General features: G+C 35.5%; 1 protein-coding gene across 5 annotated transcripts in view; it reads right to left on the bottom strand.

The window, feature by feature from the left end:
* The window catches only part of LOC140714328 (sorbitol dehydrogenase-like), a 45,322-nt gene that overhangs the window by 15,828 nt on the left and 8,134 nt on the right, over positions 1-21,360 (bottom strand). For 3 of the 5 annotated variants that reach the window (XM_073025486.1, XM_073025487.1, XM_073025489.1), the window contains 3 exons: positions 16,694-16,727; positions 7,401-7,565; positions 2,367-2,526 (listed from right to left, as the gene is read on the bottom strand). In XM_073025486.1, the coding sequence (XP_072881587.1) occupies positions 2,367-2,526; positions 7,401-7,565; positions 16,694-16,727 (359 nt within the window). Of the gene's footprint in view, positions 1-2,366; positions 2,527-7,400; positions 7,566-7,832; positions 7,877-13,894; positions 13,936-15,557; positions 15,677-16,693; positions 16,728-21,360 lie in introns of those variants that run through there. The other 2 variants (XM_073025490.1, XM_073025485.1) reach the window with 2 other exon arrangements.

Raw genomic sequence — 21,360 nt, 5'->3', positions numbered from 1 at the left:
GGAATGGTGGTAGGGGCAGGTACATTATGGACTTTTAAGAGATGTTGAGATAGGCACATAAATGTGAGGAAAAGTAAAGGATATAGACATTGTGTAGGCATAAAAGATTAGTTTGCTATTTAGTTGAACACTAATTTACTTGGTTGAGCACGGCATTATTGGCCAAGGGACCTGTTCCTGTGCTGTACTGTTTTATGTATCACTGGACTCTGCATCTAACTCCAGCAGGCAGTTCCACAATGGCAGACCAATGTCTGAAATGCAGCATTAATAGTAATCTTTTATTTAATGCTTTTAAAACAAAATGCATTTTAAGACAACATAGACATTGTGAAAAAATCTTTTGATTTCCTTAAATTACTTAAAAAAGCATATTATCTATACATTGTTATATTACTCTCGGTAAGATTTGCTGTGAGCAAACTGAGTGCCAGGTTTCCTTCTATTACAGCAGCAACTGCACACCAAAGGGACTTAATTAACTTAATCATATTTGATGGTAAATAATAATTCTGAACAATGGGAAACAGACCAAGTCTTTGACTTCCTGGACTCTGTCCTTTCCCTTCCATTATGTCTGTATTACACTCCTTTCCTGCAACATCAAATTTGTTTGATTTTTAACCTTTTCTAGTTCTGAAGAAAGGTCATTTACCCATAATATAAACTGTTCCTCGCTCTACAAATGCTGCTTAGCCTACTCAGTATTTCCAAGATTTTCGATATTATTTCAGACTTATAGCATATGCATTATTTTGTAGTTTGTTTATTTAGTTGTTATATGAAGAGATGTAAAACACTGTTAGGCCAAGTGTTGAATCTGAATAACCTGCTTGGTAGGTAATTATGGAAATCTCATTTAGTGTCAAGAGAAATTCTTCTGCTCCTCCTCCTTCAGCCCATCATCCCTATTAGGGCATAGGCCATCAACAGCAGCTCAGAGTTCTGTGTCCTGGGCTGATTGAAGGTTGAGTGGTTTATGGCTTTCATTTTCACCACATGACCCAGGGTCTTTTAAGAGACTCCTGGACAGGTATATGGAGCTCAGAAAAAGAGAGGGTTATGGGTAACCCAGGTAATTTCTCAGGTAAGGACATGTTTGGCACAGCTTTGTTAGCCAAAGGGCCTGTATCGTGCTGTAGGTTTTCTATGTTTCTATGACTTCATACGATTTCTAGGCAAACATCCCTCCTCTCCCAGCAATGCGGTCTTCGGAGCTTCTATTGGTGCTTCTGAAGCAACAGGTTTTTAAATGGGATGGGGTTGCTAGCCCCATGCCCAACCCTCCTCCCTTAGCAGCTGGGCTTGAGGCCGTCCATGGAGGAGTTGTAACGGTATAGGCAACACAGAAAATTATACTGTTTATTCAGGACACATCACCTCAGATTGCTTTGAGAAAGAAAAACATATTCAACTCGTTGACATGACCAATAGGTACTCACTTTTGGGTAGGGCACAATAAAAAACAATTTATTCTGTCCTGAATTCGCAATTCCTTAGTGATTGATGATATAAATAAGATTTACATCAGATTTAAAACGTTTAGATAACACTGAACAGCAAACTTTTTCGAATGTGTTGCTTCTTCCAAAACTTGAAGCTGAACACAAATATAATTTCAGACTACTTGTATCACGTACACTTTTATTGGGTATAATCCGTTAATTGCATAATGGTGATTGCATAATAGGTCAACTAAGCTAAAAATGTTTTGTTGATGATTTTCATTTGTACTCAGTGTCTGGGGCTTTTTGCTTAAGTGAACAACAATAATCAGCCAGCACTGATAGATTCCAGTTGCCCTGATGCCATTTCTCCACGACCACAATGTTGTTACTGTGCTTGTCACTGACAGCGCCAAGATTTGCAGGGAAGAAGTCTAAATGGGAATGTAGAAAATGAATCTTTAATGACATGTTACACTTCATGGTTTTGTATGCTTGAAGCATGTATCAACCAGCTGCACGTAGTTTGCTGCTCTGTAGTTGCCAAGAAAATTTTTGACAACATTCTTTAATGCCTTCTATGCATTTTTGTCCTTAATATTTGCATCAGTTATTCTGACTTGAATTATGAATTAAAATAACAAATATAGGGGATTTTTAAAAAGATGCATGATAGGGAAATTTCATTGTGATTTTCATGATCGGCAGCCCAAAATCCCTAAGATACACCCAAAAGTTTTCAGGAAGCAAAATCTTTGTTGTCCAGTGTAATATAAAAAAAAACTGCAGCAATTTTCAAACATGGAAATGGTCAATCATTCTACCATCATAAATACACAGTATTAACCATCCATAACATAATGCTTTAAGTGAAACTGCCAGGGACATTCCTCAACACAAGCTGATATTCTGATGGCTTACTTATAACAATAGTTGGCATTGTGTGTATGGTATTGACAAAGGTGTCCATTATAAGGTGGAGTAGCACAGAAGGAAATTGTTGGGGAGAGGTTGTAGCGCCCAGCTCTGCAATGCTCATCATTTTCTCTGGGGATCCCTGGTTCAATGGCAACTCTGTCACCTGCAGCAGAGAAAATGTTCGGTCACATAATATAAACATATCAGTATAAGGATATACTGTGTGGATGACACACTTGGACAAATTATGTTTGTGGATGACATGGACAAAATTGTTTCTGCAGATGCTGGAATTCCAGAGTAACACTTACAAAATGCTGGAGGAACTCAGCAGGTTAGATAGCATCTACAGAAAGGAATAAACAGTTGATGTTTCGTGCCAAGACTCTTCATCAGGTATTATTACTGTACATTAAAATGTGCTACATATTATAAAGGAATTATTCCTCTTGTTTTCAGATAAACTGTACCCACTAAATCAAGAGCAACAGACAATCATGGGCTAGCCTATCTTAGAAAATATCTACATGATTCAGAAAACAATCTGATTTTTTCCCCCAAGATGATGGTGCATATGGTTGTGGTGAACTCTCTGGCTCTAATCAACTCTAAAATTTCTTTTCCTGTTTGTCTTCTGTATGATTGAAAAAATTACAATGAACGCTAAAATCTGCAAGTCTACCTCACTAGCAAACCGAATAATTAAGATGCTGCACATTCACAGCCTACTGCATGGAGCAGACCCTCACAGCACTGCAACCTACTGTAGCTCCTCAGGGAAGTGGATGACAGAAGCATTGCATGAGGACATAGAAGTGCGACAAATTTGAAAAGGATGAATACTGAAGGTGTTGTATCTGAATGCGCGCAGTATATGGAATAAGGTAGATGAACTTGCTGCACAGTTGCAGATTGGCAGGTATGAATTACTGAATTATGGCTGAAAGATTATAGCTGGGAACTTAATGTCAACGATGTACTTTGTATCGAAAGGATAGGCAGGAAGGCAGAGGGGGCGGTGTTACTCTGTTGGTGAAAAGCTGAATTCAAATCATTAGAAAGAGGTCACACAGAGACAGAAGACGTCAAATTTTTGTGGATAGAGCCAAAGAACTACAAGGGTAAAAAGACCCCGATGGGAGTTGCATACAAACCCACAAAACAGTAGTAAGAATCTGGTCTATAAATTACAATGGGAAATAGAAAATACATGGAAAAAGGGCAATGTTACAATAGTCATGGGGTACTTCAATATGCAGCTAGATTGGGAAAAATCAGATTGGTGCTGGATTACAGGAAGGGGAGTTTCTAAAGTGCCTATGAGATGGCTTTTCAGAACAACTCATGGTTGAGCCCACTAGACGATCAGCTATTCTGGATTGGGTATTGTGCGATGAACCGGAATTGATTAGGGAGCTTAAGGTCAAAGAATCCTCAAGGGCAAGTGATCATAATATGATCAAATTCACCTTGAAATTTAAGAAGCAAAAGTAAGACATATCAGTATTACAGTGGAGTAAAGGGAATTACAAAGGCACGAAAGAGGAGTTGGCCAGAATTGATTTGAAAAGAACACTGGCAGGGATGACAGCAAAGCAGTGATGGCTGGAAACAATTTGGAAGACACAGGATATATACATCCCAAAGAGGAAGAACTATTCTAAAGGAAAGATGATACAACCATGGCTAACAAGTGAAGTTAAAGCCAATATAAAAGCTAAAAAGAGGGCACATAATAGGGCAAAAATTAGTGGGAAGTTAGAAGATTAGGAATTTTAAAAAGCCAACAAAAAGCAACTCTAAAAAGTCATTAAGAAGGTAAAGCTGGAATATGAAAGTAAGCCAGCCAATAATATTAGAGGATACCAAAAGTTTCTTCAGATACATAAAGTGTAAAAGAGAGGCAAGAGTGGATATCAGACCGCTGGAACACAATGCTGGAGAGGTAGCAATGCGGGACCATGAAATGGCTATGAACTAAGTAAATATTTTGCATCAGTCTTCACTCGGTAAGACACTAGCAGTATGGTAAAAGTTCCAGGTGTCAGGGGGCATAAAGAGTGACGTTACCATAACTAGAAAGAAGGTTCTCGTGAAACTGAAAGGGCTGAAGGTAGATAAGTCACCTGGACCAGATGGTATACATCCCAGAGTTCTGAAAGAGGTAGCTGAAGAGATCGTGGATGCATTAGTAATGATCTTTCCAGAATCATTAGATTCTAGAATGGTTCCAGAAGAATGGAAAATTGGAAATGTCACTCCACTCTTCAAGAAGGGAGAGAGGCAGAAGGAAGGAAACTATAAGCCAGTTAGTCTGACCTCAGTGGCTGGGAAGATGTTGGAATGGATTATTAAGGATGAGGTCTCAGGGTACCAAGAGGCACATGATAAAATAGGCCATAGTCAGCATAGTTTCCTCAAGGGAAAATTTTGCATGACAAATCTGTCGGAATTCTTTGAAAAAATATCAAGTAGGATAGAGAAAGGAGAATTGGTTGATGTTGTATACTTGGATTTTCAGAAGGCCTTTGACAAGGTGTCACACATGAAACTGCTTAACAAGGTAAGAGCCCATGGTATTACAGGAAAGATTCTAGGATGGATAAAGCAGTAGCTGATTGGCAGGAGGCAAAGAATGGGAATAAAGGGAGCCTTTTCTGGCTGGCTGCTGGTGACTAGTGGTGTTCCACAGGGGTCTGCGTGGGACTGATTCTTTTTATGTTATATGTCAATGATTTGGATGGTAGAATTAATGGCTTTGTTGTAAAGCTCACAGATGATATGAAGATAGGTGGAGGGCTGGGTAGCTTTGAGGAAGCAGAGAGGCTACAGAAGGACTTAGCCAGATTAAGAGAATGGGTGAAGAAATGGCAGATGGAATACAGTGTCAGGAAATATACAGTCATGCACTTTGGTAGAAGAAATAAAAAGGGTTGACTATTTTCTGAATGGAGAGAAACTACAAAAAAACTGAGGCAAAGGGACGTGGGAGTCCTTGTGCAGGATTTCTTAAAGGTTAATTTGCAGGTGGAATCTGTGGTGAGGAAGGCAAATGCAATGTTATCATTAGTTTCAAGAGAACTAGAATATAAAAGCAAGGAAATAGTGTTGAGACTTTATAAAGTACTGGTGAGGCCTCACATGGAATCTTGTGAGCAGGTTTGGTCCTCTTAGGGTGGATGTGCTGAAACTAGAGCAAGTTCAAAGGAATCAGAATCAGATTTATTATCACCGGCATGTGAAGCGAAATTTGTTAACTTAGTAGCAGCAGTGCAATGCAATGCATAATATAGGAAAAAAATAATAAATAAGTAAATCTTATTCAGTATACTTTATACAGTATACATATACTGAATAGATTAAAAATCATGCAAAAACCAGAAATACTATATATTTAAAAAAAAAGTGAGGTAGTGTCCAAAGGTTCAATGTTCATTTAGAAATCGGATGTCAGAGGGGAAGAAGCTGCTCCTGAATCACTAAGTGTGTGCCTTCAGGCTTCTGTACTTCCTACCTGATGGTAACGGTGAGAAAAGGGTATGCTTTGGGTGCTGGAGGTCCTTAATAATGGACACTGCCTTTCAGAACTTGTCCTGGGTACTTTGTTGGCTAGTACCCAAGATGGAGCTGATTAAATTTACTACCCTCTGTAGCTTCTTTCGGTCTTGTGCAGTAGCACCTCCCATACAGACAGTGATGCAGCCTGTCAGAATGCTCTGCACGGTACATCTACAGAAGTTTTTGAGTGTATTTGTTGACATATCAAATCTCTTCAAACTCTTAATAAAGCATAGCCGCTGGCTTGCCTTCTTAATAACTTCATCAATATGTTGGACTAGGTTAGATCCTCAGAGATCTTGACAACCAGGAAGCTGAAACTGCTCACTCTATCCACTTCTGATCCCTCTATGAGGATTGCTATGAGGAGATTTATGAAAATGATTCCAGGATTGAATGGCTTGTCATATGAAGAGCATTTGATGGCTCTGGGCCTGTATTCACTAGAATTCAGAAGAATGAGGGGTGACCTCATTGAAACCTATCAAATGGTGAAAGGCTTTGATGAAGTGGATGTGAAGAAGATGTTTCCTATGGAGGAAGAGTCTAAGACCAGAGGACACAACCTCAGAATAGAGGAGCATCCTTTTAGAACACAGATGAGGAAGAATTTCTTTAGCTAGAGAGTGGTGAATCTGTGGAATTCTGTAAAGGGATACGGGAAGAATGTAGGAGATTGGGGCTGAGAGGAAAACTGGATCAGCTATAACGAAATGGCGGAGCAGATGCAATGGGCCAAATAGCCTAACACTGCTCCTACATCTTATGGTCTTACAGTATGGAAACGAGCCCTTTGGTCCAATGGGTCAAGTTTCTAGTCCTTTTTTGCCACATCTGGTCCATATCACTGTAAACCTTTCCAATCCATGTAACTGTCCAAGATCCTTTTAAATCTTGTTAATACACATGCCTCAACTACTCCTGTCTTAACACTTTCTCTGGTAGCTCATTCTATATACTGGCCACTCTCTGGGTGCGGCTAATGTTCCTATTAAATCCCTCCCCACTCACCTTAAACCCATGCTCTGTATTTAATGATTTTCCAACTCCATGATACGGACTGTGTGCAGTCAGCCTATAGATCACCCCTCAGTATCCTATGCTCCAATGTAAAATATCTCAACCTGATCAAACTCTCTCCATGACTCAGTCCATCAAGTCCCAGCAATATCCTCTTCTGCATCTATCCAGCTTAATGACATCCTTCTTATAGTAGGGTGACCATAATTTAAACTTGTCTCTGTGTTCCAAGTTTGAGAAAGCCAATTTTATTTTTTTTGAAATATGTAGGAGCCCTTTTGATGGCACATTCATTGCTGGAATTATTACGATTGACTGCTTTCATGTCTATACTTGAAGAGCATTCACTGACCAATAGTCACAAACCAGAGACCGAGCAGTTACGATTGCCTACACAAATCCACGTCACACATTGGAATCTACTGTGGCATAATAAAACTTATTGGATTAGTGACTGACCTGGTTTGAGATGTTGTACTCCAGGTCCCACTTTAAATACTGTTCCTGAGCCCTCATGCCCGAGTACCATAGGTTTTCTCACAACATAATCTCCAATTCTTCCATTTTGCCAATAATGGACATCAGAGCCACAAATCCCAACGGAATGCATCTTCAGCAAGACTTCTGAAAGGGCCATGTAATTATCAAAAATTAAAATCATTGCAACAGTGCATCTTAAAGTGGGCACCGATTATATTCCTGAAAGACTTGGTGACTCCAAAGAAATAATTTGTCAAAACAAAGAACTTTAATGTTGGATTATGAGGAGAGAACATCCATACAAGGTTAAAACTAAAAGTTCTGTCATTATACAATAATACAAGACTGAAAAAAAACTTGTTGCTGCAAACATAGGCTGTAAATAATAATAAACAAATTACATCAACTCACCTTTGAACAGGATCATTGATTTACATCCGATCAGGTTTGCAATCCTGCCATAGAACCGAAACATTTATCATCAATGTCATAATGGCACCTTTTGTGATCGTGACATAGGTTATCCATTGTTCATCATTTCAGTTAACTTTTTAGACACAGGACAACACCTTTGCCAACTGATGTTCAGCTGGCCTAGAAGACACTTACTTGGTTCCATTCACCTTTATCCTAACCTCTCTAGTCTTCTGACATAGTTACCTCTACAAGCCCTGCCTCCAAAGGATCTTTATGTTGTCCCTCAGCAAAACTGTCAGAAAACATCAGTTTCCACAAATAAGCTGATAACATTTAACCGTTCTTCACCATTACTTCTGGCCTCTCCACTTATTTGAAGTTATTAGCCTATTTAAGACATACAAAATGCTGGAGGAAGACAGATTAGGCAGCATCCACGGAAAGAAATAAACAGTCAACATTTCAGGCCAAGAGCAATCATCAGGACTCAGCCTGTTCGTCTGACATACTGGGAAATTTGAAACCAGACTTTTCTCTCAATCGGAAGCTGCTCCCCAGTCCTCACCCAGGCATCTGAACATGGCAGTTGCAACATTGCTGAAATATCACTTCCAAGAACTCCATCTCATAGAACCTTACAGCACTGAAACAGGCCAACTTGGCTGTGCCGAACCATTTTTCTGCCTAGTCCCACTGACCTGCACCTGGCCCATATCCCTCCATACACCTCTCATCCATGTACCTGTCCAAGTTTTTCTTAAATGTTAAAAGTAGCCTGCATTTACCACTTCATCTGGCAGCTCATTCCACACTCCCACCACTGTGTGTGTGAAGAAGCCCCTCCTTAATGTTCCTTTTAAACTTTTCCCCCTTCACCCTTAGCCCATGACCTCTGGTTTTTTTCTCCCCTAGCCTCAGTGGAAAAAGCATGCTTGCATTCACTCTTATCTATACCCATCATAATTTTATATACCGCTATCACATCTCCCTTCATTCTTCTACGCTCCAGGGAATAAAGTCCTAACCTATTCAACCTTTCTCTGTAACTCAGTTTCTCAAGTCCTGGCAACATCCTTGCAAACCTTCTTTGCACTCTTTCAACCTTATTAATATCCTTCCTGTAATGTTCTCAATACTTATTGTTTTTTTTCTTTTGTATTTGCACAGTTTGCTGTCTTCTGCACATCGGTTATTTGCCCGTCCTGTTGGGTATAGTCTTTCATTAATTTAATTGTGTTTCTTAAATTTACTGCATATGCCCACAATAAATCTCAGGCTTGTATATGGTGACATATATATACTTTGATAATAAATTTACTTTGTATATATTGAGAGATTATTTATTTATTGAGATTCAGCACAGAATAGGCCCTTCCAGCCCTATCAGCAGTGTACCCCATCAACCCGCAATTTAACCCCAGCCTAATCACAGGACAATTTACCATGACCAATTAATGTACTAACCGGTATGTCTTTGGACTGTGGGAGGAAACCAGAGCACAATGAGAAAACCCATGCATTCCACAGGGAAGCCATAAAGACTCTTTACATATGACGTTGAAACTCCAACACCCAAGGTGTAATAGCATTGCACAATCAGCTATGCTACTGTGGCACCCATGAGCACATATCCACACCCCCACGGACATAGCTTCTCCCAGCTCTGTCCCTGTATTGATTCAGCTGATGCATAACTTGAATCCTATGCTTGTATACCTCTAGGCATCACTAGCCCAATCCATTTCTATCAGCTTTATTCTTTCTAAACTTTTTGACATTCAAAATTCTGCTGCTATGCCCTAGGTCTCATTCATCTATAATTACTAACTACTGCATTGAAAAACAATACATTGATTATAAAAGTCCTTTAAAATTCAAATCCAATTGGCTTTGCTCCACTCTATCACTTTTAGCCATGTAAATATCCAGGTAGTCTGACCTCTTCCAAAACCAGTCCAATTACACTACTACTATTAGCCATGTTTCAGATGTACAAGATTTAGAATTCCTTCATAACCTCTTTGCACTTTTGCCTTTATTTCCTCCTTCAGTCTACTCCTTATTTATTTATTAATTAAATTTTTAGAAAATTACAAAGAATAAATGTAATGATAAAATAGTAAGAAAGAGAAAAAATATTAACCCTCCCCCTCCCCTTAACCCTTGTCTAAAGAAAGAAAAAAAAAGAAAGAAGAGAAAGATTGCCTGGATATCGGAGGATCCCCACATGCTCCATGGAGTTCAAAATAATTTTTATTTTTACTTTCCCCAATTACTTTATAATTTTATCTTCAAAGGACCTATGTATTTAATCCTATCTTCTGTAGGTATGGGAGCCAAATGTTCAAAAATATATCATATTCATTTCTTAGATTGTATGTAATTTTTTCAAGTGGAATACAACTATATATTTCATTATTCCAACGATCCATAGTTAAATATAAATCAGATTTCCAAGTAACTGCGATAACTTTTTTGGCTACTGCCAATGCAATTTTTATAAATTTTTTCTGATACTTATTCAATTTAAGTTTCAGTATTGTCCCTTCAATATCTCCTAATAAAAATAATATTGGACTATGTGGGAGTTGTACTCCAGTAATTTGTTCCAATAAAAGTCTTACATTTGTCCAAAATGATTGAATTTTAAAACAAGACCAAGTAGAATGTAAAAAAGTACCAATTTCTTGATTACATCGAAAACATTGGTCAGACATATTTGAATTTAATCTATTTTCTGTGGTGTTATATATAATTGATGTAAAAAATTATATTGTACTAATCTAAGTCAAACATTTATTGTATTTATCATACTATCAGAACATAATCTTGACCAGCTTTTTCCATCAATTTTAATATTCAAATCAGATTCCCATTTTTGTCTTGATTTATGAATTCCTGATTTAATTGTCTGTTTTTGAATCAAATTGTACATACAGGATGTATTTTTTTTAAATTTTTCCTTTTTGAATTGATATTTCTATTTCACTAGGTTTTGGCATCAACATTGTTTGACCCAGCTTTTCTTGTAAATAAGCCTTTAATTGAAAATAACAGAAAAGAGTGTTATTTGGTATTTTATATTTATTTTTTAATTGATCAAACGACATCAATATACCTCCTTCAAAACAATCACCTATATATTTAATTCCCCTTTTGGAACCAATTATGTAAAAGTTTATTATCCATTGTAAAAGGAATAAGTCTAATTTGAATTAAAGTTCTTTTTGCTAATAAAGATTTCTTTATCTCATCGTCCATATTTACCTTATTCCATAAATCAAGTGTCTTAATGTAGGAGATTCTTTTTTCCCCCATATCCATTTGGATTCCCATTTATATATAAAATCTTCTGGTATGTTTTTTCCTATCTTATCTAATTCTATTCTAATCCATGCCAGTTTTTCTTCATCAAAAAAAGGCGCAATAAATCTAAGTTGATTTGCTTTATAATAATTCTTAAAATTTGGAAGTTGCAACCCTCCTAAATCAAATTTACATGTCAATTTTTCCAATGATATTCTCGACATCTCTCCTTTCCAAAGAAATTTCCTTACATATTTATTCAGTTCTTGGAAAAAACTTCTGAGGCAATTGTATTGGTAAAGTTTGGAATAAATATTGCAATCTAGGAAATATATTCATTTTTACAGCATTAACTCTACCTATTAATGTTATTGGTAACATTATCCAATTATCAAGATCCTATTTTATTTTTTTTAAATAATGGCATATAATTTTGTTTATATAAATTTTTTACATCATTATCAACTCTAATACCTAAATATTTTATCCCATTTATTGACCATCAAAATTGAGTTACTAATCGACATTGATTATAATTTCCTTTGGTAAGGGGTAAAATTTCACTTTTATCCCAATTTACTTTATACCCTGATACTTTCCCATATTCTTCCAATCTAAAAGATAGTCTTTGCAAAGATTGCAATGGGTTTGTTAAATAAATCAAAACATCATCAGCAAATAAATTAATCTTATATTCTTCTTGATTAACTCTAAAGCCCCCAATGTCTGGATCTGTTCTAATTAATTCAGCTAATGGTTCTATTGCCAATACAAATAAAGCAGGCGATAATGGGCAGCCTTGTCTAGTTGACCTCGTTAAGCAAGATGGTGTTGAAATCTGACCATTTGTAACTACTTTAGCTTGAGGATTAGTATTTAAGGTTTTAATCCATTGTATAAAATTTTCCTAACTCATATTTTTCCAATACCTTAAATAAAAAATCCCATTCCAATCTATCAAATGCTTTTTCTGCATCCAAAGCAACTGCCACACTCATTTCCTCTCTTTTTTGTGCCAAATGAATTATACTAAGTAACCAGGTTATATTATCCATTGATTGTCTTTTTTAATAAAACCTGTTTGATCCGTATGTATTAATTTTGGTAAATATTTAGATATTCTATTAGATAAAATTTTTGCTAAAATTTTATAATCTGTATTCAACAAAGAAATAGGCCTATATGATGTTGGTTTTAAAGGATCGCTATCTTTTTCTGGCAATACAGTTATGATCGCTGTTAAAAAAGATTGTGGGAGTTTATGCATTCTTTCCACTTGATATATTAATTCCATAAAAGGAGGAATTAATAAATCTTTAAATTTTTTTATAAAATTCAGGAGGAAAACCATCTTCTCCTGGGGATTTATTACTCTGAAGTGATCCTAAAGCTTCTTCAACCTCTTTTAATGTAAAGGGCATATCTAATCCTTTCTGTTCTTCCAAATTTAATTTTGGAAGGGTTATTTGTGATAAAAATTTATCTATCTCAGCAATCTTATTTTGTGATTCTGATTGATGTAGTTCAGTATAAAAAATTTTTAAAGTTTCATTAATTTCTAAAGGTTTATAAGTAACCTTATTTGCACTTGTTCTAATTGCATTTATTGTTTTAGAAGCCTGTTCTGTTTTCAGCTGCCAAGCAAGAATCTTATGTGATCTTTCACCTAATTCATAATATTTCTGTTTAGTTCTCATAATTACTTTTTCTGTACGATATGTCTGGAGTGTATTATATTGTAATTTTTTATTAACAAGTTGTCTTCGTTTTTCTTCTGTCATATATCTTTGAGATTCTTTTTCTAACTTTATGATATCTTTTTCCAATTGATCTATTTCTGCCATGTATTCCTTCTTAATTTTAGATGTATAACTTATAATCTGACCCCTAAATATGCTTTCATCACTTCCCATAATACAATTTTATCCTCAACTGAATGTAAATTTGTATCCAAAAAAAAAGGATCTGTTTTTTCATAAAAATCACAAAAATCTTGACGTTTTAATAAAATTGAATTAAATCTCCATCTATAGATTGATTCCTCCTTATCCATAATTATCATTGTCATTATCAAGGAGGAATGATCTGACAGTATTCTTGCTTTATATTCCACACTTTTCACTCTATACTGAATATTTTTTGATAATAAAATAAAAAATCACTCCTTGGATAAGTTTTGTCTATTTGAATAAAATGAATAGTCTCTTTTTCTTGGATTAATTTTTCTCCATATATCAATCAGATTTAAATCTTTCATTATTACTTTTGATTTTGTAGCAACTTTAGTTGACCTATCCAAAACTGGATCTAAACAAAAATTAAAGTCTCCACCTATTAATATTTTATCATGTGCATCAGCCAAGTTCAAAAAAACTTCTTGCATGAACTTTGCATCATTTTCATTTGGTGCATAAATGTTCATAAGAGTCCATAATTCTGAAAAAATTTGACAATGTATAATCACATATCTCCCCACAGAATCAATTACTACATTTTGTATTTTAATTGGTAAAGTTTTATTAACCAAAATTGCAACTCCTCTCGATTTTGAATTAAATGAAGCTGCAATGACATTTCCAACTCAATCTCTCTTTAATTTCTTATGTTCTGTTTCTGTTAAATGTGTTTCTTGTAGAAAAGCTATATCTCCTTTCATTTTCTTAATATATGTTAAAACTATTTTTCTTTTCACAGGTCCATTAAGTCCATTAACATTAAAACTTAAAAAATTAATTAATCATTCATAATACCTTGGGAACTCTTTAAAATTCTCCATGTTGCTATGTGTCTCTCCCCAACCATCCAGGCAAAAAAGAAAAATAAAAGAAAGGTAACTAATATATAAGAAAAAAAAACAAAAACCCACTAATGTTGCGAATAAAAATAAACACATTACCCGCCCCCCCCCCCATTTTACTGGTCATGGCAATCGCCATGATTGTACACGTGAAACTCGCAGCCATCGATCAGAAGCTCCTCCAGCTTCCCCGCAAAAAAAAAGAGAATATATTAGTGAAGAAAAAAAATAATTAATGTCTCTACTCCCAATTAATACTCAACTATTTTTTTCTTCTTATTCATTATAAATGTCTGTCAAGTCCAAACTTATTTCAGTCTTCATCATTAGTCCACTTCATTTCTATAATTCTTTACCCCTCCTCGTGGATATCAGGTAGTTCTTGTACAAATTTCTCCACTTTCTGGTAATCAATGAAAAATCTTCTTTCTTCGTTATCCAAGAAAATTATCAATTTTGCTGGGTAGCTCAATAAAAATTTATAGCCCTTTTCCCATAAAGATTTTTTCACTGGATTAAATTCCTTCCGCCTCTTCAGAAGATCGTAACTTATGTCTGGATAAAAAAAAAAACTCTTTTCCCTTCTATCATCAATGGCCCATTTCTCTTTTTAGCACCTTGAGTAGCTGCCTTCAAGATCATTTCTTTATCTTGGTACCTTGAGCATTTTATCAATATTGATCTTGGATTTTGATCTTGTTGAGGTTTTGGTCTTAAAGTTCTGTGTGCTCTTTCAATTTCAATTACTTGACTTCCTTCTTTCATTTCCAAAATTTTCGGAATCCATTCTTGGAAGAATTTTATTGGTTTTTCTCCCTCTGTACCTTCTATAAGACCAACAATTTTAATATTATTTCATCTACTAGAATTTTCAAGCGCATCTATTTTTTCCAACATCTGTTTTCTTTCTGTTGTCCAGGCAAGATTACTGTCTTCTATCTTATCTATTCTTTCAGTGTTTTCTTCCATTTTTACTTCCATCTCTTTAACTTTATTATCCATCTTCTTTTGTTTTTCCACCACATTATTGAGTGTAATCTGCATCCTTCTTATATCTGTTCTTATAGCTTTTAATTCATTCATCATATATATCAGGATATCTCTTATGTCTCCTTTAATCTCCTTTTCCTCTTCTTCTTCATCTGTGTTTCCCAAAGAATCTGATTCCACTTCCGATTCACTTCCAGCCGTAGTTGGGATTTGTAGTTTTGTTAATATCTGTCCATGCATACTTGTTTCTTCGCGCATGTGTTGTTCTTGCCATTTCTTCTTAGAGACCGCCGACATTGCCGCAACTTCCTGTCCCGAACCATCAGAAGTGCCATGCACTTCTCCGGGAGGAGATCCAACTTGAGTACGAGGCTTCGCCGAAACGGTTAGGCCTTTTTCCCCGCCGACTTGCGCAGTCTTCGAAGTAGTAGCTTTCTTCTGTTTCAGTTTAGGAGCCATATCTAAAAATAATCCTGAGTTGCTTATAGTTACTACCGGTAGTAGGTATTTGTTAACTCTTCTTCATTTGAACCCTATTTCATTACTTTTACGAGGGAGCTGGATTCCCAACGTCTCGACCCTATGTCATCACGTGATGCCCCCCCCAGTCTACTCCTTAAACTTACCTATGCCTAAGCTTTTGGTTATCTATCTCATTGTCTTCTTGTGTCATTTGGTGTAAAGTTTTGTATCATGCAAATTAGAGGTCCTGTACAAATAAAGGTCAATCTTGTTCGTTTCTTGAAAGGCTTGGCATCTGTTCTGGTGGACACAGACACAGGAAGTCAGGTGGAAACTCTTGAAACCCATGAGATAGGCAGCAAAAGCTGTGAAAAGATTGGTCTCAGACAAAAATAATTAGAAATAATTTGGTTTCAAGTTAAGTAAACAGTATATAGGTTAGCTTAATATATTCTTTATATGATTAAATTTTCCATTGCTGTGCAAAGGCAAGTTATACAGTTTGAATTAGATTTAATCACCAGCCCTTATTTATATATTAAAAATAAATCATCTTAATAATGTATGCGTCAAACCAAGAAGCCAGAAGAACAGGTGCAAAGGACACATGCATACTTTGATTATATCACCATGCTACTAAGTCAATAAAGTGACTCATAGAAGGTACTCATGGTTGATACAAAGTTATAACAGTATCTTTATTATATAAAAAGATCCTTTCATTCATTACATAAATTAAAGTTAAATTATATTTTTTTTATAAAGTTAACATGTTCAGAAAAACAAAACTATAGAAATAGTCAAGTTTCCTTCTTAGGAAGTAATTTTGTTCCTGCTATTCATAAAATACAGCTGTTTATAAAAGAGACAGAAGTCACTCTTAAGTTTCTCAATAAACAATTTTAAAAATTTACCCCCAAAATGGTAAAATTGTCAGCATTCAATTAATTGAGATGGAATAGGACTTAAAAACATAAAATACTGGAAATGTTCTGCTGGTCAGGCAGCCACAAGTGGATAAAGGTTATTGTCATTTTCATTAGAACTGGATAATGATACAGATGATATAGAGGTATAAATTTTTAACACTATACCTTGCTTGCCACTACATAGCTGTTAATTGGTCGGCTGAATATCTCTAGTGTTTTCAATATTAATTTCAGATTCAGCAGCTTTTTTTATTTAGAATTAATTATTTGACTTAAACTGGGATTTGATATTACAGTCCAATATTTTCTGCTATTTTAAGTTACAGTGCCAGTTACAAAAATAAATATGAGTTAAGACATGAAAGACTTACCATTAGATTCTGGCTCTGGAATTGGTCGATATTCCTGTGAATATGGAGAAAATGGAGAATGTATTTGAGAGAGATTAGAGCCATCATGGTTGTCTCAAATAATAAAAGGTGAAAATTCCAATTTTACAAATAAAATGGAATGACAAGCAGGAATACATGGTAGCTGTATTATTAAAGCCATTTAAGAACGGCCTGCATATTGTGATCAGCAGCTATTGGATTATGCACTAAATTAAATGACTGTTATCATTCATTTGTATTTAATGATCTTGCAATTACAGTTGTGATCTGAGTTCAATCCTGCCCTCTGGGACTATGTGTTGGTCTGTTAGTTCTTCCTGTGAAAACATATGGGTTTCCCCCATGTGCTCCAGTTCCCTCCCATATCCCAAAGAAATTTTAACTGGTAAACTACTATAAATTACCTCTAGTGCAGTTGAGTGGTAGGGATGTAGGATAGAATTAGTTACAGGGAAATAGTTGGGAAAATGGATTGATAGGATTTGTGTGACAATTGGAAAAGCCTGATGGTTTGTAAGGAAATAGGAGTTGCATACAAGACCACCCTTTCCATTGTGCCTTGACAGGCTTTTAACAAGAGCTATCATTTTCCAACTTCATTTCTTGCATTATAATTGTTACAAAGGATTCAACTTCTAATGTAATTTCCAGTAAAGTGATTAGTTCCTTAACTCCCAATGGGACATTATTTTCTGAAACTCCCATTTGGAACAAGGTAGGACCACAGGCAAAGACTCAAAAAAGCAATCTTTGCTCTACCATTCCCTGCCACAAAGGTTTGTACACCACCAGGTTCAGAAACAGCTACTGCCCTTCAGACTCCTGAACCAGCGAGGATAACTTCACTCACTTTTACACCGAACTGATCACTGAACACAACCTATGGATTCATTTTCAAGGATTCTACAATTCATGTTCTTAGTATTATTTATTTGTTTAGTTATTTATTGCTTTTTTTGTATTTGCGCAGTCTGTCTTCTTTTGCACATTGGTCGCTTGTCAGTCTTTGTGAATGTAGTTTTTCATTGATTCTATTGTATTCCATTTTTCTAGTGTGAATGCTTGCAAGAAAGTGAATCTTACTGTAGTATATGGTGACACCTAAGGTAGGTGGCATTGTGGATAATGAAGTAGGTTTTCAAAGCTTGCAGAGATTTAGGCCAGTTAGAAGAGTGGGCTGAACAATGGCAGATGAAGTTTAATGCTGATAAGTGTGAGGTACTACATTTTGGTAGGAATAATCCAAATAGGACATACATGGTAAATGGTAGGGCATTGAAGAATGCAGTAGAACACAGTGATCTAGGAATAATGGTGCATAGTTCCCTGAAGGTGGAATCTCCTGTGGATAGGGTGGTGAAGAAAGCTTTTGGTATGCTGGCCTTTATAAATCAGAGCATTGAGTATAGGAGTTGGGATGAAATGTTAAAATTGTACAAGGCATTGGTAAGGCCAAATTTGGAGTATTGTGTACAGTTCTGGTCACCGAATTATAGGAAAGACATCAACAAAATAGAGAGAGTACAGACATTTACTAGGTTACCTGGGTTTCAGCACCTAAGTTACAGGGAAAGGTTGAACAAGTTAGGTCTTTATTCTTTGGAGCGTAGAAGGTTAAGGGGGGACTTGATAGAGATATTTAAAATTATGAGGGGGATAGATAGAGTTGAGGTGGATAGGCTTTTTCCATTGAGAGTAGGGGAGATTCAAACAAGAGGACATGAGTTCAGAGTTCGGGGGTAAAAGTTTAAGGGTAACACGAGGGGGAACTTCTTTACTCAGAGAGTGGTAGTATTGGAGTATAAAAGTTGCATTGTTTGCTGTGTAACCAAAACTATGTAGTCAGCTTTGAACTTGCTATTTGCTATGCATATATCCAATTTATAGTAGGAGAATGAAATCTTAAGAATGTAGAAGACAATGGTGTGTTAATGAGAGGTAGCTAAGAGATGTAGATTACGTAGTCACCTTGGAGTTTGCTATTTGCTATGCATGTATCCAGTTTAGAAGGAGAACAAAATCTTAAGAATGTAGAAGATAATGGGGTGTTAATAAGAGGTAGCTGAGTCTCAAGATGGCGCTTATGGAGTGAAGCTGTTTTAGGCTTTGCTCCAATCCTTTTATTTTTATTAAACCTACAAACGCCCCCTAATTGATCTTTTTATACCTATTCTAAAGGGGTTTAAACATATGAAATTTTTTTCAACTGTTTGAATCATTTTCAACTCGCTGAAATGTCTAGACCAAAGGAATTGAAACAGACGAAAGAACCGTTAACTTTAGAAGCAATTGCGAATCTTATGGACGACAGACTTGGAAAACTGGAGAGTAAACCGCAAAGCTTTCTACGTTCGATGAAATTTTAAAGACATTTGACGCAAAACTTCAAGCACTTACACTGGGTTCACAAAAACAAGCAAGTATTTTAGTTCTTGAAGAAGCCGCTCGCCAGAGATCGTATAATTGAAACTTTGCAACAACAGCAAGCTTCGACTTCTCAACAGATGAATCTTTATAAATCTAAAATCACTGATCTTGAAAACCGCTCTCGAAGACAAAATCTTCGGTTAATTGGGATTCCGGAAAAATTTGAGAATGACGATCTCAGTTTTTTCCTCCAAATTTTTAATGGATGTCTTTGGCTCAGAAGTACTGGATTCCCCTCTAATAATCAACCGTGCACATCACATTTCTCGTTTTCATTCAGATTCAAGTTTGAAACCACGACAAGTAATTCTCCGGATCCATTATCCTCATACCAAAGAGCGTTTGATTCGGGCTGGCCGGAAAAAGGGTATGATCAGCTTTCAAGGTTTTAAATTCCATATTCTGGAAGACTACAGTCTCGAAGTTTGAAGGGCAAGAATGGCTTTTAAATCGGTTATGTCGGAAATTCATCAGGAAGGCTACAAGCAAGCACTGTTATTTCCAGCGCATTTGAGAGTTACTCTCAAAGACGGAACTTACCGGCTGTTCAAATCTCCAGCAGATGCTCAAAGATTTCTTGAAGAATAACATTTTATTGTTTTTACGGGTTGACTAATGTAATAATTAGTTTATAGATTTGGATCTTTTATAAAATGTTTTTTTTTTTACGTATGGCTTACATGTATTTCTTATACATGGTAAAAGTCTGTTTTTGGTTTATTCTGAGTTTGTTATTTTTTCATATTATTAATCTGTTAGTTTTGAAAGTAATTCATTAGGGTTTTCTTTTAAGTTCATATACACTTTTTTATATTTTTAACGTTTAAATATTAAGGTTTTTTAAAAATAAAATGTTGTTTCTTCTTCCCGAACGACCTTAGTGCTTGGAACGTCACATCCGTTTTGATGTGTTTGAATAAGTTTAAAACTTTCTTTTAAAACACTAATACAATATTATTCATTTATGGGTTTTATCGTTTTAATTTTTTTAAATCCTTTTGTTTTATATATATATATATATATATATATATATATATATAATACTAATTTTATATTTTAATTTTTGCTATACCAACCCTTTCTTATAATATGGGTGGTTTGTATCTTTTATTCAACTTTTTTTTGTTTGAGTTGCCGTCTTGAGACATGGGGGTAATTTTAGTGTTAGATTGCTTGCTTGCCTCTTTTTGGCTTTTTTCCTGGGGTTTTGAGGGTGGAGGGAGGGGGATTTTTCTTCTTTCTTTTCTTTTTGCTTGCTTTATGCTTAGTTTTACTTCATGGGCTCATATGAAACTACAAAAATGGTTGCAGTGTCATGACTTCCAGTTCCTCCTTGAACTTACTTCCCTCTTCTGGATTCATGAGTTCATCTTTTTTTTTAACCTTATGTATTAATTGTAATAAATATTGTCAATATGGATAAGGTTATTAATTTTGTTTCTTGGAATACTAATGGTTTAAATCATCCGATCAAACGGAAAAAAATATTCAAAGTATTCCATAGAATGAATGCTAATGTTATCTTTGTACAAGAGACTCATGTGAGGAAGGTGGATAGTCAACGCTTTTTTAGGTTTTGGAAAGACCAACAATATCACTCGAATTCTCAAGCCAAAGTAAGAGGCGTTTCCATTTTTATAGATTCTTCAACCTCCTTTATACACTATGAAACAATTTCAGACCCACAAGGTAGATTTTTGCTTATTACTGGTCTACTTTTTAATCAAAAAGTTGTTTTAGTTAATGTTTATGCTCCAAACACTGATTGTCCTGAATTTTTTAAGTGTCTATTTACATCCTTTCCCAATTTGAATCAGTACAGGCTGATAATGGGTGGGGATTTTAACTGTTGTTTAAACCCTTCGATGGATAGATCCAAGCCCACCCAAGCTCTTCCGAATAAATCGGCCTCTCTTATTAATTCCTTTATGACTGGTTCAGCAATTTTCGAAATTTGGCGTTGTTTACACCCCAATGACAAAGAGTTTTCATACTTTTCTCATGTTTATCATAATTATTCAAGAATTGATTACTTTTTTATTGATCACCGTTTACTTATAGATGTTATCGATTGTAAATATGACTCTATTACCATTTCTGACCATGCACCTTTGAAGCTATCTATTAAGATAATGGATTCATCTATTAATGCTAAATCTTGGAGGTTCAACTCTATTTTATTGCAGGACTTAGACTTTATTAATTTTATTAAACAACAA

Source organism: Hemitrygon akajei, chromosome 21 (assembly GCF_048418815.1).
Source record: "Hemitrygon akajei chromosome 21, sHemAka1.3, whole genome shotgun sequence".
NCBI classification, from domain to species: Eukaryota; Metazoa; Chordata; class Chondrichthyes; order Myliobatiformes; family Dasyatidae; genus Hemitrygon; species Hemitrygon akajei.
This window is presented reverse-complemented; position numbering and strand designations above follow the sequence as displayed.